Below are 26039 nucleotides of genomic sequence, written 5' to 3'. Positions count from 1 at the left end.
TACAGTATATATGTTTGTATGTTGTACAGTATATATGTGTGTATGTTGTACAGTATATATGTTTGTATGTTGTACAGTATATCTGTTTGTATGTTGTACAGTATATATGTGTGTATGTTGTACAGTATATATGTTTGTATGTTGTACAGTATATCTGTTTGTATGTTGTACAGTATATATGTGTGTATGTTGTACAGTATATCTGTTTGTATGTTGTACAGTATATCTGTTTGTATGTTGTACACTATATATGTTTGTATGTTGCACAGTGTATATGTTTGTATGTTGTACAGTGTATATATTTGTATGTTGTACAGTATATATGTTTGTATGTTGCACAGTGTATATGTTTGTATGTTGTACAGTATGTATGTTTGTATGTTGTACAGTATATATGTTTGTATGTTGTACAGTATATATGTTTGTATGTTGTACAGTGTATATGTTTGTATGTTGTACAGTATATATGTTTGTATGTTGTACAATATATATATTTGTATGTAGTACAGTGTATGTGTTTGTATGTTGTACAGTATGTATGTTTGTATGTTGTACAGTATATATGTTTGTATGTTGTACACTATATATGTTTGTATGTTGTACAGTATATTTGTTTGTATATAGTACAGTATATATGTTTGTATATAGTACAGTATATATGCTTGTATGTTGTACAGTATATATATTTGTATGTTGTACAGTATATATATTTGTATGTTGTACAGTGTATATGTTTGTATGTTGTACAGTATATATGTTTGTATGTTGTGGAGTATATATGTTTGTATGTTGTACAGTATATATGTTTGTATGTTGTACAGTATATATGTTTGTATGTTGTACAGTATATATGTTTGTAAATTGTACAGTATATATGTTTGTTTGTTGTACAGTATATATGTCTGTATGTTGTACAGTGTATATGTTTGTATGTTGTACAGTATATATGTTTGTTTGTTGTACAGTATATATGTCTGTATGTTGTACAGTGTATATGTTTGTATGTTGTACTGTGAGTATGTATAATTTGATGTTGTACAGCATATGTATTTGTATATGTTTGTATGTTGTACAGTAAATATCTGTATGTTTGTATGTTGATAAGATGGACACTGAAATCAAGTCATTGTACACTAAAATTCACGGGACCATTATTGTTTGACCCATCATATCAAACTTTGTAAATCAACAGTCATACCTTCCCTAGTGAAGAATTTCATCAGTGAAGATTTTAATCAGTGAAGAATTCAATCTGTTAAGAATCCAATCAGTAAAAAATTCAATAATCTGTGAAGAATTTAATCTGTGAAGAAATCAATCTGTTAAGAATGAATTCAATCAGTGAAAAATTTAATAATCTGTGAAGAATTTAATCTGTGAAGAAAACAATCTGTTAAAAATTCAATCTGTTAAGAATTCAATCAGTGAAAAATTCAATCAATGAAGAATGTAATCCATAAAGAAGTTAATCTGTTAAGAATTCAATCAGTGAAGAATTTTATCAATGAAAATTTTTATAATCAGTGAAAAATTCTATTAGTGAAGAAATCAATCAGTGAAGAATTTCATTAGAGAAGAATTCATTCCGCATAATTATTTTTTTTCCAAACTTCCCTTGGTTTTTCAACAAAAACCCAAAATTTGCTCCAAATTCCATTTTTTCACATCCTAATTTAATTAGTATTGTTTGGATATGTGAAGTCTGACATTTTCCCCGAGATACAGAATCTGAAGATTGACATAGAACCTACATGATATTAAAAACATATAATGAAAAAAGTGCTACACTTTGTATTTATATAAACACTCATCTGATATTCACCAGGTCTAGTTCCCATCAATGTACTATTGCAGTTAGATGGCTGGTGAAGAAGCCTTAAAGGAGTTTATCAAAACAAGACATAGATATGTGTGATGAGATCAATATGTTTAAGGGATATCTGTACTATTGCAGTTAGATGGCTGGTGAAGAAGCCTTAAAGGAGTTTATCAAAACAAGACATAGATATGTGTGATGAGATCAATATGTTTAAGACAAGACATAGATATGTGTGATGAGATCAATATGTTTAAGACAAGACATAGATATGTGTGATGAGATCAATATGTTTAAGACAAGACATAGATATGTGTGATGAGATCAATATGTTTAAGACAAGACATAGATATGTGTGATGAGATCAATATGTTTAAGACAAGACATAGATATGTGTGATGAGATCAATATGTTTAAGACAAGACATAGATATGTGTGATGAGATCAATATGTTTAAGACAAGACATAGATATGTGTGATGAGATCAATATGTTTAAGACAAGACATAGATATGTGTGATGAGATCAACATGTTTAAGGGATATCTTGTGATATTAGTTTTCTTTGTTTTAGATAAAATGGAGAAATTAACAAAGTCCCCCATTCCCCCAAATGTGAGAGGTATGTCAATAAGAAAAATAATAATTTCATAACACTTTTAATAGGTCACCTCGGTCAGTCGGGTGATCTATTGCAATTGGTCAGAGTCCATGACCATGTGTTAATAATTGAACATTTTAACAGATATGTAGATAATTTTTCAATCATATGTAGATGTCACCATTGCCGATGAAGGGCTGCAAAATTTAAGCCTATGGTAGATGCTTATAATTACTACCTTTGAGCAGGGGGGGGGGGTTATCGTGCCTCTCCTACCGTGACACGGGGGGGGGGGGGGGGGGGGGGGGGGGGGGGTTGCGGTCTCGTCCGAAGGACTGTCCCATTACTATTCCCGGATCACGGAAACTATAATGAATATATAATATTTATTTGTAAAACATGTAAATAAATTCTATAATCATATTGATATCAAATTGGAAAAAAAACCACATTTGGATATTCAGAAAGAACAGATTGTCCTGTACTATGATTGTAAATTTCATGATCCCAGGGTTAGGGGTTTTCGTACCAGGGTGTACATATCAAAATTGGTAATAGTGATTAAATTATTAAACCATTTTAACTTCTACTATTCCAATTCTTTTCATATGTGGTATGAAGCATCTTTAGGACAATGGGGCATAAATTGCAAATTTCAGGACTTCTGCATCCCCTGGGCAATGATTGACCAATTTTAAAAAATATTCTTTACATCTGCACATCTGTAAGAAAAACTAAATGCATAGTCATGTAGAGCAGGGAATTCTAGCTCTACCAAAATTGTAACTTTCATCATCCCCATGTATAGGTTCTGACTCCAGGGAAGAGGCAAACTTGGTAAAATAGAGTTTATGCGTATACCTTTAAATCAACGTCTTCTTTAATGCTATTGATACTAAATTTAAAGAGGAGCAGATAGCTCTCCACCAAAATTGTAAATTTCATGATTCCATGGATTTGGTTTCGTATTCCAGAGTGGGGCGAAATGGTCAATGATTGAATATGTATCAACAATTCATTTGTAACTTCTTGAAGCCCATACTCCCAATCCTTTTAAATTTGGTATGAATATTCCTTTATAGGAAGAGAACGTAAAATTTTATTAAGCAACTAGTTTAATGACTCCTTCACCCCAGGGCCTTTGGAGCGGGTCAAAACCTTTCAAATATTTATAAATTGTCACACATATTCTCTACACCTGCACATCTCTTAGAAAAACTAAATACATAGTCATGTAAAACGGAGGCCTCAACCAAAATCGTCAATTTCGTGATCTCCACGTTAATAACTCTGACTCCAACATAGGGCCATACTTAGTCTATAGTGTTTATGTGTAAAACATGTTAAATGTTATTGGTAGTAAATTGAAAGTACATGGATATTTAGGAGCATGTAATGATTACCAAAATTATAGATTTCATGATCCCAGGGGTTTGGTTCCAGGTTGGGTAAAACAAAATTATCAAAAGTAATAGTGACAGTTCCATCGCCAAACGCTCGACATCAGGTGTGAATGTCATGGGTCTTCGGGTATGACCTTAAAAACGGATGTCCCGTGTCGCAGTAGGTGTGGCACGCTAAAGAACCCTCACTGCTCAAAGGCTGTAAGTGCCGAGCAAAGGCCTATATTTGAAGCCCTTCACTGGTCTTGGTGACGTCTCCATATGAGTGAAAAATTCTTGAGAGAGACGTTAAGCAATTTTGTATTGCTTATAGGAGTTATGAGATTGATCACTGTTCATTATCCTCACCTTGCATACACTACATAAGTGATTACTTTCTCTTTTGTAACTCTTCAAAATTTTAACTCACCTGAAAAGAAGACTCAACTAAGTTTTTTCTAATCACATTTTGTCCATCGTCGGCTGTCAGTCCGTTAACTTATAATTTGACTCCAACTTGTAATAAAACATCCTTGGGTAAAGGGGATTCAAGTTTCTTCAACTGAAAAGCCATGCCTTCTTCAAGACATAACCGATGTTGAATCTTATAAATAATGTTGCTGGAGTATTATTTTTTCTTCAATATAACAGATATTTCATTATAAATGACTTTGATATAAGTGGAGTGGAATGTATACATGAAAAATCTTTAAGAATCTTCATGAAATCCAAGAAACCAGTGAAATATGCATGGAAATTTTCTGACTTAGAGTAGATGAATCATACAATGAAACACGTATTACATTAACGATTGACATAGCAGAAGATATTTACATCGTCAACCACTTGTGTAATCCATTGAAAAGGGATTACATTAGAGGGTGCATTTGTGACTCACACAAGTAGTATTACTGGATTACTTTAGTTGGCGGTGATTACATAAGTCAGTGTTACAATGGTTTCTAAAAGTGCATGTATATATATTAGTATACCTTTCTAAAGCTCCTCTTCAGAAGTTTTCGGTAATGTTTGGCATCTTCATTGTGCTGAGTAAGTTCACAGTCATAGTGTGGGGCCCTTGGGACTGGGCAAAAAAGCTATTCAGGTTTTCTTTAGCTCACTTGAGCTGAAAGCTCAAGTGAGCTTTTCTGATCACCTGTTGTCCGTCGTCTGACTGTCCATCTGTAAACTTTTTATATTTACGACTTCTTCTCCAGAACCATTGCGCCAATTTCAACCAAATTGGCCAAAAGCATCCTTGGGTAAGGGGCTTTCAAGTTTGTTTAAATGAAGGGCCATGTCCCTTTCAAAGGGGATATAATCACAAAAATGCAAAAATCAGGTGGGGTCATTTAAAAATCTTCTTCTCAAGAACCGCTGGGCCAGAAAAGCAGAAATTTACATGAAAGCTTCCTGACATAGTGCATATTCAAGTTTGTTCAAATCATGGTTCCCAGGGGGATCAAAGTTTTACATACAAATATAAGGAAAATCTTTAAAAATCTTCTTCTTAAGAACCAATTAGCCAGAAGAGCTGAGATTTAAATATATATGGAAAGTCTTCAGATATGGGGCAAGGTGAGCGATGTGGCCCATGGGCCTCTTGTTTAAAAATACTACTTTGTCATTTTCCGAGAAGTCGATATTCGAATTGAAATTCACCAATCTCTCGGATACGGCCTTAGTAACACATATACCAATGTCGTGGTAGATGTTGACAGAATAAATAATCCGCACTGCTACGATCGACTTATAATTAATGAAATGTGATAATGACGAACAGCGATCCATCTCATGACTCCTATAAGCAATACAAAACAGAGAGTTGGGCAAACATGGACCCCTGGATATACCAGAGGTGGGATTAGGTACCTATCAGGATTAACCATCCCCTTGGCATGTCCTATCAAGTCTTATATCTAGGATTTTTGTCCTATAATACCTATAAAAATTATCTATCATGTAAAACAATGTGTATGTATATACATATGGCTTCTGCTATTTATAAGTATGTTCTGTAGTATGTTTGTGACCAGGTAAATGAAATTGCATTTATTTTTGTGAAAGTTGTTGCTAAAGGTTATGCCAATCTTTTGCTTTGACTTTGTAAACTTCCGAAGAGGCCCACATGCCTTATTTGTTAAATAGGTATTAGTTTCAAGTTCATTTATTTCGTTCACACCATCAATCAGTGGCACATGAGGTACAATGAGTAATAAATAAAAGATAATGATAAGTCGTCTTAATGAAAGGTGAATAGTGAATAATGAATTGTGAATAGATAAAAATGTAAATGATAAAAAAGAAAATACATACTATAGCTACAAAGGAAAAGAAAAAGTAAGAGATACAATTTATGGGGGGACAGACTGCAATGAAAATGAAGAGATTTTTCAACGATTTAAAACTCGTTTTTCACATAATGTTACTAAAGTATATTTGGCTTATTACCTATAGTCCTGATTAAACCAAGGTTTGTTACAATTTATATCGTTTTTAACCATTCTATTTTATCATAACCAAATGTTTCTTTTACTTCATTGAAAAACACATCACAAATATCGCTAGTTATAAGATTGATTTTTTTTCTTTCGTATACATCGACCACCTAGACCATCAGGCTTACTTTTAATGCTATTTACAATAACAGTTTCAATGTTACCACATAACTCTGTAGTTTTGTTAGGGTACTGTAATTGTACACCTGCATGATTTACACCTGTAACCTTTGACAGTGCTCTGTTACTGCTAGATAAGGAAAATGATAAAGGATGGTGTACATTCGAATACAGATTGCAAACATTAACGATTTCGAACTCAATAAACAATTCAAAAATATGCGCACTGACTGAACGCAATCCACACTACTATTATTTTAACAAGTTACATCCTTACATTTGTCACAGCGTGTACGGCTATTTACTATAAACATTTCATTATTTCTATAAAGATCAATTAATTGATGTCCATAATTATTCACAATTGAATTTACAACAATTCTTTCAAATGGAATGTTATGGTTTTTGAATATTTTGGATCTATTTAAAATATCTGAATACACACACTCATCACAGTTTACTCTAATTCATTAGGAAGTCACGGACAGTATAATAGTTGAATAAGTTAACGACTCTGGCATTAAAGTCACCCATCATACACAGATAATTGTAGTCTTTTGAAAAATCAAGTAACTCCACATGTTCAATTTCTAGCAAGCGATCAGGGGATGCATATTTACTGCCTTCTGGTGGTACATAAACCACACCACATATTACATCTTTGTCTGTTTTGAATAGAGATTTGCTTATCGTAAACTACATATCAAATTTACAATCTGTATCTATTACATCTATATACTTAACAACATTATACTTAACAACTACGATAGTTCCCCCACCCCTGATCGAAAATTCTTAAGTTTACACCGTTTTTTTTATGCATGTTACAAAACCAGGTATGTGTATACATGTAATATCAGAATTATTTGTTTTAGTTTCTGTAAGACCAATTATTTCGTGATTCGAAATAAAATCTACAAATTCACCATAATTCGGTCTATTTTTGATCCCACATACATTCAGAGCTAGGAGTGTTAATGTTTCATACACCGAGGCTTGTGGTACTGGACCTGTTCCTATGCGCTTTCCCATCTAGCTCTGTTGTGCACAAGCAATGATCCATTGCGCGTTCTTTTCTTGTCACGTCTGTCTCCGTTCTCTGTGGAGTTCTCCGCTTTTGTTGAACTGCACGGCTCACATAACATGGAGTCAATGGGGCAGATTCAAAAGGCGTGTCATACTTCTCTTCATCAATGAACAGAGTGTCGTGAACTAATTTCACACGATTGTTGTCTTTGTTCGGCGCGTCGCATCACTGTGTAGAGTTTATCCTCTTGTTCTCTATTTCCGGTGGAAATTATTCGTTTATCCACGTGACCCATGCAACTTTCGAGCTGCATTCTTGCGGATAAATTCCCCGTTCTTAAAAAACATGAAGTTGGTATCAATGTTTCTCGGTCAATTCGCTGAATTCATTCAGTTTGCCAATTCTGTGTACCCACTTAAACGACATGTCGTACTCAGGTTTAACCTTGTGCTGTATTAGGTTCTGAATCACCGCCTTTATATCCTCACCACTTTCCTCTGGAATGTCCCGACAACAGCAAATTGTCCCGCATGGATGTAGCCTGGAGGTCCGTCATGGACTTTTCTAATTTATCACTGGTGTCTCTGATCTCTTGGAAGTCTGATGCTATTTTCTCCTCTAGTGCACTGGCCCAAGTTTTATCAAATATTTTCCATTGATTTTATATTGGTGTCCACCTTGCCTTGTCTAGAGCACAGACGTTTCTGATTGTTTTAAAATCAGCATCAATCTTAATAGTATTTAATAGTATTGTTGATAGTAATAATGATCTATTCATTAATTGAAACTTGAATAATTTCTAAAGTTCCTATTCTCTTCTCATTCTCGTTTTGAGTGTTCCGTTTCAATGTTTGATAGTTTTCAATTTATCTGCTTAAGTGACTTTTGGATGGATGACATAGAAATTTCACCCATTTTGTATAAAAAAAAACCGGGGCGGCTCTGTCCGTTGTTTCCTTCCTAGATATAGTAGCAAATGGATAGAAACAGACCAGTATTTTATCAACTATAATATATTAGATCAACTATTCACAGTGTTCACGTTAGATCAATTATTCACAGTGTTCACGTTAGATCGACTATTCACAGTGTTCACGTTAGATCGACTATTCACAGTGTTCACGTTAGATCGATTATTCACAGTGTTCACGTTAGATCGACTATTCACAGTGTTCACGTTAGATCGACTATTCACAGTGTTCACGTTAGATCGACTATTCACAGTGTTCACGTTAGATCAACTATTCACAGTGTTCACGTTAGATCGACTATTCACAGTGTTCACGTTAGATTGACTATTCACAGTGTTCACGTTAAATCGCCAATTCACAGTCTTCACGTTAGATTGACTATTCACAGTGTTCACGTTAGATCGACTATTCACAGTGTTCACGTTAGATCGCCAATTCACAGTCTTCACGTTAGATCGACTATTCACAGTGTTCACGTTAGATCAACTATTCACAGTCTTCACGTTAGATCGACTATTCACAGTGTTCACGTTAGATCGACTATTCACAGTGTTCACGTTAGATCGACTATTCACAGTGTTCACGTTAGATCGACTATTCACAGTGTTCACGTTAGATCGACTATTCACAGTGTTCACGTTAGATCGATTATTCACAGTGTTCACATTAGATCGACTATTCACAGCGTTCACATTAGATCCACTATTCACAGTGTTCACATTAGATCGACTATTCACAGTGTTCACATTAGATCAATTATTCAGTCTTCACGTTAGATCAATTATTCACAGTGTTCACGTTAGATCGATTATTCACAGTGTTCACGTTAGATCGACTATTCACAGTGTTCACGTTAGATCGACTATTCACAGTGTTCACGTTAGATCGACTATTCACAGTGTTCACGTTAGATCAACTATTCACAGTGTTCACGTTAGATCGACTATTCACAGTGTTCACGTTAGATTGACTATTCACAGTGTTCACGTTAAATCGCCAATTCACAGTCTTCACGTTAGATTGACTATTCACAGTGTTCACGTTAGATCGACTATTCACAGTGTTCACGTTAGATCGCCAATTCACAGTCTTCACGTTAGATCGACTATTCACAGTGTTCACGTTAGATCGACTATTCAGTGTTCACGTTAGATCGACTATTCACAGTGTTCACGTTAGATTGACTATTCACAGTGTTCATGTTAGATCGACTATTGACAGTCTTCACGTTAGATCAACTATTCACAGTGTTCACGTTAGATCGACTATTCACAGTGTTCACGTTAGATCGACTATTCACAGTCTTCACGTTAGATCAACTATTCACAGTGTTCACGTTAGATCGACTATTCACAGTCTTCACGTTAGATCAACTATTCAGAGTGTTCACGTTAGATCGACTATTCACAGTCTTCACGTTAGATCAACTATTCACAGTGTTCACGTTAGATCAACTATTCACAGTCTTCACGTTAGATCGACTATTCACAGTGTTCACGTTAGATCGACTATTCACAGTGTTCACGTTAGATCGACTATTCACAGTGTTCACGTTAGATCGACTATTCACAGTGTTCACGTTAGATCGATTATTCACAGTGTTCACATTAGATCGACTATTCACAGCGTTCACATTAGATCCACTATTCACAGTGTTCACATTAGATCGACTATTCACAGTGTTCACATTAGATCAATTATTCAGTCTTCACGTTAGATCAATTATTCACAGTCTTCACGTTAGATCGACTATTCACAGTGTTCATGTTAGATCGACTATTGACAGTCTTCACGTTAGATCAACTATTCACAGTGTTCACGTTAGATCGACTATTCACAGTTTTCACGTTAGATCAACTATTCACAGTGTTCACGTTAGATCGACTATTCAGTGTTCACGTTAGATCGACTATTCACAGTGTTCACGTTAGATCAACTATTCACAGTGTTCACATTAGATCGACTATTCACAGTGTTCACGTTAGATCGACTATTCACAGTCTTCACGTTAGATCGACTATTCACAGTGTTCACATTAGATCGACTATTCACAGTGTTCACGTTAGATCGACTATTCACAGTGTTCACATTAGATTGACTATTCACAGTGTTCACGTTAGATCGACTATTCACAGTGTTCACATTAGATCAATTATTCACAGTGTTCACGTTAGATCAATTATTCACAGTGTTCACGTTAGATCGACTATTCACAGTGTTCACATTAGATCGACTATTCACAGTGTTCATGTTAGATCGACTATTCACAGTGTTCACGTTAGATCGACTATTCACAGCGTTCACGTTAGATCAATTATTCACAGTGTTCACAGCGTTCACGTTAGATCGACTATTCACAGTCTTCACGTTAGATCGACTATTCACAGTGTTCACATTAGATCAACTATTCACAGTGTTCACAGTGGTGTCGCCGTGTAGAGTGTGAACTATTCTCGTAGAACTTCCTGCTTATCCAAGAAAAAAAAGTGTACAAATGTCACACATCACTGTTTTAAAAGTTTGACAAATGTAGAGGGTCATAACTAAGATAACTCTCTTGACATTTAACCTAAACTATATCCATTCTAAATATCTTTGGCTGCCTATTTCTTATATTCTGTCGGTGCGATTTCGAACGACTTACCACATCGAGTTACCTTAGACCTTCAAAGTATCGCTAATGCCAAAGATTACGGATTCCTGTTCTGCATATCTAAGCGTAATTCTAATGTTGAATATAAGACTAGTATAAAACAAGATGTGTTCTTAAACTTAAATGCCTTCGAGAGTGCCTATATTGGTGAAAGGCTTTACATGATATACGCAGCTATGTTAGGCTTCCCGGAGTTTGAAATTCGTTCAAAACATACATTGAATTGCGAGGTCGGTTTTTGGTTTTAACTTGTAATTTATATACTTAAGAACAGACAATTTATATAGAAGGTTATCTCGGCTATATATTAGCATTTCTGTTATGATATCACATGTCTTCATTGATCACGTGACGGTCGTTTATAATTGTTTGAAGTGTTTCACATAAATCGCTTCAGCGTAGCTCATTTAACAATCATTTTTAACTTTTTGTTTGATAAATAAACTCACCGTAACCTTGTGTACCCGAAATGTGCTTGGGAAAAATGGTAGTATTACTTGCGTACAAAATACACGTATTTCAAGAAGAGTTAACTTACCGACACACTTACCTACACATTTGAGGGTAATCTGTATTCAAACAAAACCATCATACATTTAACCAAGCAAGATTTGGGTAGAGAACAAACTTCTCTTACGATTTCCGTAATAGGTCTCAACTGAATCCGCATAAATTACATGCGCTAGATTCTTTTATAAACACATCATAAATTCTACCTCTTATCACTGGTATAAAACAGAGTACATTTCAAAAGTATATTTTTCGAAAACAGTGCAAACACGCTGAATTTCAATCAAGGGTAATTGAATAAACTATTTTAAAATATTCGGACATATAAGATATTAAAATACAATTCAGACACGTGAATTTTGCAATAGCGTTCTGACATTATAGGCAGTTTGAAATAAGGTCTAAAGTGTTTGACACTCTCCCCGTCATAACAGCTCAAGTTTGCAGTGACTTGACGTCATTTTCCATTATGACGTCATATAGTGGTAGTTCAGAGAAGTAAAGGCATAAAGTGCACTGTGATATTCTATAAGGGAATCCTTAACATATCCTCGTATGCAACATTAATACGGTATGACTAATTTGGACATGTCCTAGAGTCAAAACTCTAGGGTTGTAAAATTCACAATTTTGGTACATCCTTTCCAGTATTTTCTAAACATGCAGTTAGTTTTTATACCGTAACAGCAAACATAAAGAAGTCTTTGTAATGTAAAACACAATAATCATTAGAACATTTTTTTTAGCCCCACTTTGCAACCGAAACCGTTACCCCTAGGATCATAAAATTTACTATTTTGGTAACGGTCAATCTACCCATTCTAAATATTTAATTAGTTTCAATTTGCTATCAATAGCAATAAAGAAGATATCGAAATGTTTAACAAATATATATTATATAATACTAAGTTTTGACTCAACCCGAGGTATCTGGGGTCAGAACCTCTATCACAGCGATTACAAAATTAAACTTTTCTGTAGAGACCTTCTCATTCTACATCACTATACATGAAAGGTGAAGATAACGAACAGTGATCAATCTAATGATTCCTGTAAGCAATACAAAATAGATAGTTGGGCAAACACGGACCCCTGGACACACTAGCGGTGGGATCAGGTGAGCTAGGAGGAGTAATCATCTCCTGTCGACCGGTCACATCCGCCGTGAGCCCTGTATCCTGATCAGGTAAACGGAGTTATCCGTAGTCAAAATCAGTGTGCCAAGAACGTCCTAACAATCGGTATGAAACATGTCTTACAGCATTTGATCCAATGATAAGTTGTATTGACGAACTAGATCGTTATAACGACCATAGAATTTGCGAAATGCTGACTTCAATCGAGACTGTTGAAACCCATGTGCCATCAACTTGTTGAGAGATAGAAACACCATATGCAGGTGATAATGGAATATTGCTACATAAATGTGGGAAGTTGATGATTGAGAAGCTGAAATCATCCAGTTTGTCATACAGTTGAGTTGTCATTTTGCCGTTAATGTCTACTTTGAATAAGATATCTAAGTATGAAACAAAAGTGGACGACTCTGTGGTGTCTTTTATTTTGAGGTCGCAGGGATATATCGAACCGACATATGAATGAAAGTTATCATTGAAAATAGACAAAACGTCGTCGATGTATCTAAATCTCGAATTGAAGGCAAGAGATTTCTTCTTCTCGCGTATAAGTTTTTGAATAAATTCTGCTTCATATGAATATAGAAACAGGCCAGTTAACAAAAGTGCACAATTCATGCCCATGAAGTAAGTTTTTGGATGACTGATCACTAGATATGATTTTACCGTTTTCCATTTTTTATTGAAGAAGCAACGGTCTATGATGTTAAAAAGTCTAGTCTTGAATTTATTGTGAGGAATGGTCGTGTAAAGTGTTGAAAAGTCATAGGTTTTGATGTTATTGATTTGGGGAAAATTCTTGCGATTTGAAGTTTACTAAAAGTTCTTTAGAATATTTTAGAATCCACATTTGATTAACACAACTTCTGGTATATGTAGTCGCACAGTAAGTTTAAAGTTTCTCCTTCATAGCTGTTAATATTTTCGTGAGGAGCAAAGATAGGGGCTTGGTAGAGCACTTACTGGATCCAGCAATGTATCTTTGTTTGTAAGGGTTTTTATTTAGTTTAGGAATCCAGTATAAGTACGGTAACTCATATTCATTCTACCCATTGACTGGGATATAATGTGTCTAAACCTGAAGCATGGGTTTAAAGAATTTCCCGTTTTCAAAGGGCAGTTGGAGTATAAGTACGATTACCAAAGGTGGAATTAATGCCAAATTAAAATACAGTTGTAGTAATAGCCTTGCAAATAAAGACAATGTTCTTACTAGCTTTTTTCAGCTAGAACCAAAACTTATTCTTCTTGTAACCTATCTAACTCTTTTATCACTTCTGGTTTCCTAACCACATAAGGATAGATGGCACGTACTTTTGTTTTTAAAATATGTCGTATGCTTTTAACCCATTCTGACAATGTATGAAGTTCTTCTTTTTCATATTTAGCCCATCGTCTGGTATAATCTTCAACAGAATTCATAATAGAGATGAAGTTCTGTCGCCAATTAAAAGACCGAGGTTCTCTGTATTTAGGACCTTTTTGAATAAGTGATTTGAGGTCCTCATTTTCAACTATATCAACCTCACCAGTAGGTTTTGTGACACATGTGCGATTGTAGCGATTTTTGACATTGATAAATATTGGCAGTTTTTGTCCCACCCCTAAGACCCCAGTGGTGCACGATTCCTGCAATTTACAATCTATGTTGCCCTTGTCTAAAATATGTTTGATACCAAATTTGAAGTGAATTAGAATAGTACTTATCAAGAAGTTAAAATGCTCTATTTTTCACACATTTATTAAATGACCATTTTGACCCCACCCTGATACTAAAACCCCTACCCCTGGGATCCTCTTTACAATTTTTGTAATAGACTATCTGTACTTTTTATATATTCATTTAGTTTCAATTTAGTATCAATAGCACTAAAGATGTTATGAAGTGTTTTACACATAAACACTATACACTGTGTTTGGCTACACCCTGGGGTTAGAACATCGACCATGTAAACCATGAAATTTACAATTCTGCTTCATATTTAGGTACTTTATTTAAAGTAGATAATAACGGCAAAATAGCAACTGAACTTTATGACAAACGAGATGATTTTAACTTCTCCGTCGTCAACTTCCCATATTTATGTAGCAATATTCCATTATTTCCTGCATATGGTGCTTATATCTCTCAACTGATTCGATGTGTACGAGCTTATTGTGCGTATGGTTTGTTTTTAAATTGAGGCAAGCTCCTGACAAACATGCTAATGATACAGGAGTTTTAATAGTTTCCTTTAAAGTCAGCATTACGCAAATTCTATGGTCGTTAAACGTTCTACTTTGCAAATACAGCCTATAATTGGGTTACATACTGTCTGACGTGTTTCATATCGATTGTTAGGCTGTTCTTGGCACACTGATTTTGACTACGGATAACTCCGTTTACCTGATCAAGATATAGGACTCACGGTGGGTGTGACCGGTCGACAAGGGATATTTACTCCTCCTAATAATCTGATCCCACCTCTGGTATATTCAGAGGTCTATGTTTGCCCAACTTTCTATTTTGTATTGCTTCTAGGAATCATGAGATTGATCACTGTTTGTTATCTTTACCTTTCATAGTTTCATCTAAAAAGGGAAGGTAATAGTTGACAGATGTGAAGTAATGTGGAGTCTGTCATTTTTAAAAAAAAAATTATTGTTAAAAGATTTGTCCTAACAAGGTGCTTTTTTCATTTTTAAAATCATAGTTCTGTCTTATTATCTATGGAAAAATCCTATTTTTCCTATATTTCTCAAACCAAACGTTGCTACGACCCATGCGACCGGTTGAACCTGCGATGAACCCTATAACTAGATGAGGTAAACAGAGTTATCTGTAGCCAAAATAAGTGTGCCAACATTATTAGTGTCATGCATAGATCAAAGTTTGCTGCATTTCACCTAACACTGGATGAGGTCAATAAATTACAAATGTGTTTTAAACGACAAAAAGCAAATGAAAACCAGGATATAGTGTTGAAATACATGTTTATAACAGATTATTAATCAGAGTGTTCTAATAGGTATTAGTCCTGTTATGTTATTTTAGCTCACTTGAACCGAAGGCTCAAGTGAGCTTTTCTGATCGATTTGTCCGTTGTCCTTCTTCTCGAGAATCACTGAGCCAATTTCAACCAAACTTGGCTCAACGCATTCTTGGATGAATGGGATTCCAATGAAGGACTGCAACCTTCTCCGAGTAGCAAAGTAGTGAAAATATGTGTCGACTTTTCAAAATTTTCTTCTCCAGAACTATTGTGCCAATTTCAACCAACCTTGGCACAACGCATTCTTCAATGAAGGGGATTTATGTTTCCTCAAATGAAGGATCCCGCTCTTTCAAACTTGAGATACTCACAAAAAAACGCATTTAGAAATGTTCGTCTCAAGAACCACTGGAACAGAAGATTTGAAATTTACATGACAGGTTCCTGATGTAGTGCAGATTAAAATTTGTTGATATCATGTCCCCCGGGGTAAGATGGGGCCACAATAGGGGGTCAAAATTTTACATACAGATATGTAGGGAAATAAAAGACAGACTTCTTTTGAAGAATCACTGGCCAGAAAAGTTTACAGTTACATGAAAGCTCCCTGACATTGAGCACATTTGTTAAAATCATGCCTTCAGGGGAAAGATAGGGCCACATTAGGGGATCACAGTTGTACATGCATGTTCAAAATTATAGAGAAAATCTTTAAAAATCTTCTCAACAATCATTGGGCCAGAGAACTTTACATTTACATCAAAGCTTCTTGACATAGTGCAGCTTCAAGCTAGTACAAATCGTTGCCCCGTGGATAGGTTTTGGCCACAATAGGGTTCAAAGTTCTAAATGCGAATATATAAAACAAATCTTTAAATATGGACCAAGGTGACTCAGGTGAACTATGTGACCCATGGGCTCCTTTTTATGTACTTGTTTTTAACACTTCTAGTGTACATTATGAAATAAAACATAATCATTCAGGATATTCAGCTTTCTCGTTTATATGTAATTTCAGAGCAATATGATATTGACGTTGAGAAATGGAGAGAGGAAGACAAGCTATACTATGAGACCCACAGCTTCCCATCAGTGATGCAGAAAGTGAGAAACCAACGTTACGTAACGTTTGTTGGTGTGCCTGGGTCCGGGAAGTCTGCCACGGCTCACCACATCGCCCTCAAGCTCCAGGAGGAAGGTTACGAGGTTGTACCAACCAAAGACGTCAGGAAGATGGAGGACTATGGTGACCCCAGGAATCCGCAGGTTTTTGTTATTGATGATGTCGTGGGTGTTTTTGGCCTCCAGAAAACTGAATTATATGTATTGACTAGTTACGAAGAGAAAATAACACAAAATTGCATGGCTAATTCTAGAACTTTGATGACATGTAGAGAGGCTGTGTTCAATGAAACACTGCCTTACAAATCATTCCTTACCAAAGAAAAGACTGTGATTAAGTTACACAGTGGTGACAATGTATTAGATAACAATGACAAAAAACAGATTCTCAAGACATATGGTTTAAATGTTGATCTAATGTCACCTGCATCGCTGAAATCAACATCTGACATGTTTCCTCTTCTCTGTAAATTGTTTTCAAAGGAAACAAAATTCCGAGCTCTTGGTTCAAAGTTTTTCCTGAATCCAGTCCAATGTATCATTGATGAACTTGATGATATGCAAAAACATAACAAGCAGAATTATGCAACACTTGTTTTGTGTATGCTAAATGAAAACAGCCTATCAAAAGATTTTCTAAAAGACATGAAAAATGAGCATTTTATGAACATGAAAATTGATACTTTAGGAAACTGTGAATTACAAAGCCAGACCGATGCATTCACTTTTGTGAAAGCCTTGTCAGCAATGGAGGGGACATACACAAAACAATGTGGGGCACAATACACATTTATACATGACTCCATGTTTGAAATATGTGCTTATCAGTACGGCAAACAGTTTCCAGACCAAATGTTGCTGTATATGAGTAGTAGTTATATTGCTAATTATGTAAAACCACAGGCAATTGAACCGGGTATTGTTAACAAAATCAATGAGAAACTGAGTGATTCTCAATCTATTGAGGGGAATGTGAGTAACAATGATAGAGATCAAAAAGAGAAGGAGAGAGATGATAAAACTAATGAGAGAGAGGAATCATTTGATCTGTGTATAACGGTACACGAGGATCAGTACTCACTGTTAGCAGAGAGATTGTACAGAGACATACAGAACATGGAGCTGTATGATGTTTTCAGGAATCAGGTTTTAAAACATCCCCAGGTGTGTCAGGCTTTTATTGGTGTGTTAGAGACATTGACCTTCACAGAATTGAAATTCTTGTTTCTGTCCAAACAAGAAAACGTAGTTAAGATAGTGAGTAAAAAAAAAAATGTGTTGGAGGAGAGTGAAAATGAGTGGGAGTGGTCGGAGAACTTGCAATTGCAGGAGATGTTGGTGTGTCAGAAGTTCAACCCAAATGACATGGGGGTTAGGTCATGTGATGGAAACACGTACAATGTGAGAGTGATTAGTTGGGTGATTTACTATGGACATTATCAGATATTAGAGTACATACTACAACAGACTGAACAACACAGTGATGTAAGTGAATTATTTGAGATAAAAGGAGCTTCTCCACAGCAATCTAAACATTGGATATTTACAAAGATTATGAATACGATTTTCAATAGAGGACAAAGAGAAGAGAAGTTGAGACTACTTTTATTGAGTTGTTATAGTGGTGATGTACAGACAGTCAGAGTCCTACTTCCTGTCTGTAAGACAGCAATAAATGAGAAAGGTAGGATCATAGATTGTATTCATATGACTAAATACATTGGCTCTTCCCCTCTCACTGCTGCATGTGAGGAAGGGCATCTAGCTATAGTTGAGGAGCTGGTGAAGGCGGGGGCTGATGTCAATCTACAGTATAGACAGGGGAATATACCACTGATACCTGCATGTAAGGGAGGACATGTGATCATGGTGAAGGCACTGTTGAAGGCGGGGGCTTATATCAATGTAAAGGATAATGAAGGGAATACACCGCTGATAGCTGCATGTGATGGGGAACATGTGAGTGTGGTGAAGGAACTGGTGAAGGCGGGGGCTGATGTCAATATACCGAGTAGATGGGGGAATACATCACTGATAGCTGCATGTAAGGGAGGGCATGTGGGTATGGTGAAGGCACTGGTGAAGGCGGGGGCTGATGTCAATCTACAGGATAGATTGGGTAATACACCACTGATAGTTGCATGTAAGGGAGGACATGTGAGTATGGTGACGGCGCTGGTGAAGGCAGGGGCTTGTATCAATCTGATTGCTGGATATTATAAAAGACATCTGAGTATGGTGAAGGCGGAGACTGATGCCAATCTACAGGATAATGAAGGGACTACATCGCTGATAGCTGCTTGTCAGGGAGGGCATGCGAGTGTGGTAGAGGAGCTGTTGAAGGCGGGGGCTGATGTCAATCTACAGGGTAATTACAGGAATACACCACTGATAGCTGCATGTGAGGGAGGACATGTAAGTTTAGTGGAGAAGCTGGTGAAGGCGGGGGCTGATGTCAATCTACAGAGCAGATGGGGAAATACACCACTGATAGCTGCTGTAAGAAAGTGTTCTTTATCAGCAGTGAAATATCTAGTAGAACATGGAGCTGACTGGGTTACTCAGATTGTTGATATCGATGTGTCAGCAGTATATACAGCATTAATATATAACAAACCAGATATAATGAAATATCTCATACAGGAACAAAATAAAATACTTCCTGATACAATGAATGGGAATGTACACCTGTTTAACTGTCTGGTGGACATCAGACATGCTGGAGTTAAAATAGACAGTAGGGATGGCGTGGTGGTGACAAACAGATCAGTGTGGTGTATGGATAGATGGGGATATTTGTGGAAGACAATCAGTGAGGGAGACTGTGATGTACTGAGACATCTGTTGTGTGTGGGTCTGGATGTCAACCAGTCGATACAGTTATTTCATAAATACAAAGATGATAATAAGTCTGTTGTGAGACCTCTGTTGTATACATTTATTGACATGTATCTTAGTCATAGTACAGATGTGAGGATTCTACTTGGGATGGGGACGGATGTCAACGTCAGGATGAAGTATAGAGAGTATGACTCTGTATTAGACAGGGTGGGTGTGTCTTGTCTAGAGAGGACAAGGCGACTTCTGTGTGAGTACAGTAACAATCAGATTTTTAAAGTTGTGTACAGAGACAGGCTGTTAGAGTTCAAGAAAGTGTTGTATGAGATAAAGCAACATGTCAGAAGACACTCTGTATAGTCCCTGATTGAATTGTAGGGATATGGTGTTACTGAATACAAGCAAATGATGTGTGAAATAAAGAAACATGTCAGAAGACACTTTGTATAGTCCATGATAGAATTGTAGAGAGATGTTGTTACTGAGTACAAGAGAGATATGTGTGAGATAAAAAAAACACACGTCAGAAGACACTCTGTATTGTCCCTGATAGAATTGTAGAGAGATGTTGTTTTGGAGTACAAGAGATAAAAAAAAACATGTCAAAAGACACTATGTAAAGCCCCTGATAGAATTGTAGAGAGATATTGTTACTGAGTACAAGGGATAACGAAACATGTCAGAAGACACTCTGTATAGTCCCTGATAAAATTGTAGAAAGGTGTTGTTACTGAGTACAAGAGAGAGATTTGTGAGATAAATAAACATGTCAGAAGACACGCTGTATATTCTCTGATAGAATTATAGAGAGATGTTGTTACCGAGTACAAGAGAGTGATGTGTGAGATAAAGAAACATGTCAGAAGACACTCTGTATAGTCCCTGATATAATTGTAGAGAGATGTTGTTACTGAGTACAAGAGAGAGATTTGTGAGATAAATAAACATGTCAGAAGACACTCTGTATAGTCCCTGATATAATTGTAGAGAGATGTTGTTACTGAGTACAGTCCCTGAAACGTTCTACTTTATCATTTTCCCGTTCGCTCACCGTTCGTTCACCGTTCGCTCAGCGTGCATTCACCGTTCGTTCAACGTGCGTTTACCGTTCGTTCAGCGTGCACTCTCCGTTCACAGTTTTGCGTTCAGCGTGCGCTCACCGTTCGTTCACCGTTCACAAAGCGTTCAGCGTGCGCTCACCGTTCGTTCATCGTTCGGTCTTTTCATTGTCATTCGGAACACCAAAGTGAAAGGACCAATCTTGATAGCAAGGCGAAAATGAAAATTGAACGTGTGCGTAAGAGTGGAAGAAGACTTTCTTACTATATCAGAAATTTAATTTTGAAATACAAAATGCCAGGATTATCCACTGTGAATGCCGAAAGGTTCATTTGAGCTTTTGTTAAAAAAATCTAAATGAGAGACGAATATAAGAGTTTGTCGTTATGAATTTAACCTAAGTACAAAAAATAAGGCAGTTTCAGGTATTGAAAACCTCTTCCCCTGTGTTGACGATTTAGCATTTACAAGTTCGGGCAAAAGCTCAAATTATTATAATTATTTTGCATTGCTTGCCACGAGTTTTAAACAAGTCACCCCCCTTACTTTGAAAAATAAAAACAAACTATGCTACATAATATACATTGTACCGTATGTACGTGTCAGAATGTCAAATTGATATAGCTATTTTACGCCTATATTTATGAAAGACATTATCAATAAACTAATATTTACTACTCTTGCCAAATTTGAAACTTTTGTAACATTTGTCCTTAATGCAAAGATGTAATTGTTTATCTTGTACGTTTCTGCATTAGCCTTTAAACATTATACAAATATTGCTCGATCTAACTGCAATCTATGGTCACATTAATAATAAAAATAGTAAGTTTTGTACTGACGTGTGCATAAATTCTAGGATTATTTCCTCGGGTCGATTTAGCTGCGACAATTGAATGACACAAAATGTAAGTAGGAATATTTAAGAGGGTGTCCATTATGATATCAGGCAGAGGTCGGCACCTGCTATCTCTCAGATTTTCATGAAACTTTGTGCACAGGTTCCTACTGACCCCAATATGAAATTTGCCAAATAAAAAGTTTCTATCATGTTTAGTTTGGGTTCGACATGGAAAAACAACTTTGAGATAATTTTCGGTGCAAAAAGGTCACGAAATATTGGAAAAAATTGCTATGTTTGAACAGCTCTAAAATGTCATATAACTAAGAAATAGAGGAAAGCAATATTTTATATGTTAGATATACACTATATGCAATAACTAAGAGGAGTTTTGTGTGTATATTCATCCAATGAATGAATTTATTAATTGTTAAAATTGCACATATTTCACACCAATATATATTACAAAATAATGATCAAAATTTAAGATCTCATAAAACCGAATACAATGTCTCAAAAGAAATAAATTATGTATAACCAGAAACTTGAAGAGGTGTATTTCAAGTTACAAAAATAAATTCAGTGGGAAAAGCAAGGTTTGATGGTGAAAAGTTGAACTGAAATCTCTAAATTTTCATAAGTGCGAAAAGGTCAACTACTTAAATGAAGATTGTTGAACTACATAAATAGAAATAAATATGAAGTACATATAACCAATCAATGATTAAATGATTAAAATTCATGAAAAATTACTAGAACCTATGAACATTCAGAAATAAATTTCATGTCTTTGTATACATTCTATATAATAAAGGCAAAAAAATGCCTATAGATGTAAATCATTATATAAAATTTACAATGTTGATTTTTGGAGGTCATTTCTGACACAGGATTTGATATAATAGTCAATTAATTAACACACATATATGAAGTTAAAATTATCAGTAAATCAAATTTTAATCAAATATCATGAAGAATCTTAATTCATTCACTCACATTACAAAATTGACATTGGCAGATCCAGGGCGGTTGGGGGTTGGGAGGGGGGGGGGGGTAGAACACACCCTTTCCCTTTCTCTGGGACATCTAGATAGTTATTTAGCATTAACCAGAATTTTTTTTACTCTCTTGTAAAGCATTTCCTTTTGCATTCATGAAATAACATGCCAGATTCCATTTTCTGCCTACATCAGATTGGCAGACTTGCTTTAATGCATGTTTACTCTGATGTTGAAATATATATTGACCACTTCTAGATACACAAAATATTTGTTAATTTTACCCAGTGATGGAAAATGTTCATAAAGTATCTTCAACTGATGCATAAAAGGTTACATGTAACTAGCAATGAATAATAAACATATTTATTTTATCAATTCATAGGATATGACCTAATGCAGATTTTAGATCATTTTTCTGGAAACCCCCCCCCCTTTCAAATCACTGGATCTGTCTCTGTTTAACAAATGACAATAAACAAATCATGTCTTAATGCCTGGTACTTAGTAGCATGGTTTGCAAAGAAAGAGCTAGTGCATATTTCTGACATTTGTTACAAACAAACTTTTCCCCTAGAAATTATGAAAATTGGCACTGAATTTATATTGATACATGTATATTAACAATTGATACATTTCACAGTATGGAATCTTATTTTGCCACCCCACCATTCTCTTCTAATTTATGTCTAATGCCATAGCAGTGTTTCTTTTGAATATTGGTTCACAAACAGGAATAAAATTTGTCACTTCAAAAATTGAAATATTCTGCAACCATAGAGTTAAAGTAGTGGTCATCATTTGATTATCTTTGTCAGCTGCAAAGTGTTTCTGTGAAATAACTGTCAACATATCTAGATTGAAGTGGAGCTATGAGTTCTGCAATTCCCCTTATAACTTCACAAGTCTTTTGTCTGTAGTAATTCTGTGTTCTCTCCAAAGCCTCTTCCTATCTTGGACTCAGCTGAGATCTAAATAACAACAGTTGTGTAAATTAATGGAAATAAAATGATGAACATGTTTAAATAGCACTGTAAGCAATGCACTAAGAAAGTCAAGATCATATGTTTGATATAGTCACAAGGTCAAAAGTCATGATATAAAATAAATTCTGGTCATTAGGCATTCCATGTGAAGCAAAGTAACCCAATACCTTATCCCTCAAGATATAACAGATCTGGTAATAATGAAAGTTTTTCAAAAGTAGGTCAACAAGGTCAAAGTCAGAAGTTCAAAAGTAAAGCTCTTTTCATTAGCAATCTATAATATGTGAAATCTACATCAAAGCCCAATCCAAAGTGGTTGAGAAACTATATACCTGTTTAAAGTTTTTGAAAATCATGCTATTTTAAAGACTTAGGTCAGGTACTAAATCAAAAGTCTGGTAATAAAGAATATACACATTTTGTATATAATTATGTAAAATATCAATATAATAAAATCTGGGTTAAACTTCAAAACCAAGGTCACAATATCAAACAGCATGGTATCAAATGAAAGTTCTTGCCATAAGATATCTAAATACTAAACATAAAAGGCTAGACTACCTTATATATAGTTCAGGAGAATTGCCTACTGTAGGTCATATTTTGTTAAAAGTAGGTCAAACACAAAGGTAAAAAAGAATTGATACCAAAAGAAATATCTTATTATAAGGAATAAAAATATGAAATATGAGAGCCCTATTACTAACATGAGCAAGTTCCAGACAGACATTGCCCCCCCCCCCCCCCCCCCCCCCCCCCCCCGACTTTAGTCATGGGCGCATAGAAATGAATCAACACAAATTAGGAACATTTGCATTTTGAAAGGATTTAGTGTGGCCCTGTTAACCTTTAAAAGAATTTGTTTTAATTTCCTGTATATTCCCATATCATACTTTGATCTCCTCCATACCCTAATTCTTTAGCCCCTGAATTGAACAAAATAAAATTTACACTACCTGAAGATCCTTGCATATGAATATGACTAATCATTGACATACTCTTTTTGAGAAGAGGATTGTTAAAGATGTTTCCTTATATTATCCCTTATAAAACTTTGACCCCCTATTATAGCCTCATCCTACACCCAGGTCATGAATTGAACTAACTCCAATCTACACAACCTGGGAATGCTTGCATATTTTCATTACATTACACGACCCATCCAATTTTTGTCTTTTCTTGATTATCTCCCATCAAAGGGGGCATGACATTTCATTTAAACAAAAATGAATCTCATTCACCCAATGGAGCTTTTGGTTTGTGCAAAGTTTGATTTAAATTGGGCCATTGGTTCTGGAGAAGATGAAAATGGGAAAAATTATAACCACAATGATGACAACAGAATCCAGACAAATTTTTATGAGAAAAGCTCTCTTGAGCCTTCAGCTCAGGTGAGCTAAAAAAATAAAACTATATATTCATTGATTAAAAAATTAAACCACAATCTGATTTCAAAACATCACCTCTGACTTTTATATATATATATTTGAAATCATCTAAACAAGAATTGTCTGAAAAGAGTTTAAAACTTGTCGAGTGGGTTAAAAATCTTTGATAACAGTCATGAATTAAAAATGCATGTATGTGTTGTGTGTAGCATGGTGACATCACATAAAACTTCAATATGAAGGGTCAAGGTCGTAAGGTAAAAATGTTACTATCATATGACATAAGGAACACACATTTCTGAAATATCCAACCCCCATCTCTAACCATTATATTATTGTCAAAGTTAAAGTTTTTATATTCTACATGTATGTCTGTCAAGTGAGTTAAAACAAAAGGATTGTGACATCATAACTTTGGATGCCTTTGTTCAGGATTTGTCTGAAGAAATATACATGTCAAATGTGGAATTAAGCTCTTATCTGTGATAGTTCTAAACTTACATAATTTATGAATTATGACAAAGTCAGATGTACCATGTTCTGAATTTAAAATCTTTTGATTGAAATAAATAAATATACTCACTGATACAGTCTGATAATTGGCTTGCAGTAGGGGTGATTTGACTATAATTATTTTCCAAATCTGTAATGAAATGGGCGTTGTATTCATTATCAAGCTTTGGTAATTGGTATATACATGTATGTCACACTAATACACTTTAGTATCTGTGTGCATGCAAATCAATCATCAGATTTTGTGTCATGTTAAACCATCTGAATTTTATAATCCATTCAGCTTAAATCTAGAGAAAGAAACAAAAGTATATTAATGATATACATCAACCTTTAACACCCCCCACCCCCACACACATAATGGTTCTTGTAGTTGCATAATTACATGAATAAATATATATCATTATTTTTTTTAATATTTATTATTCGGTTTTTGTCACATACATACATGTACATATACTACCCTCTCACACTGATTCATTTATCCTTTAATAGTTATTAAATCTAGGAATCCAAAAAACAAAGACATGTGAAAAGTAGCTAGTAAAAAAAAAATCAGTCAAAACTAATCTGATATAATTTTAATATATATTATTTTTTTATGCGTGCA

General features: G+C 35.2%; 1 protein-coding gene across 4 annotated transcripts in view; it reads left to right on the top strand.

The window, feature by feature from the left end:
- LOC125653620 (uncharacterized) overlaps positions 1-22475 on the top strand; it is a 32863-nt gene extending 10388 nt beyond the window's left edge. For all 4 annotated transcript variants that reach the window (XM_056145339.1, XM_048883191.2, XM_048883190.2 and 1 more), the window contains 2 exons: positions 2389-2436; positions 16703-22475. In XM_056145339.1, coding sequence (XP_056001314.1) covers positions 2389-2436; positions 16703-20004 — 3350 coding nt within the window. In that variant the 3' untranslated portion in view covers positions 20005-22475. The remainder of the gene's footprint in view (positions 1-2388; positions 2437-16702) is intronic.
- Positions 22476-26039: the final 3564 nt, after the last annotated feature.

Source organism: Ostrea edulis, chromosome 7, assembly GCF_947568905.1.
Source record: "Ostrea edulis chromosome 7, xbOstEdul1.1, whole genome shotgun sequence".
Classification (NCBI taxonomy): Eukaryota; Metazoa; Mollusca; class Bivalvia; order Ostreida; family Ostreidae; genus Ostrea; species Ostrea edulis.
Note: the sequence above shows the minus strand (reverse complement) of the source record. Positions and strands in the feature narration are given on the sequence as shown.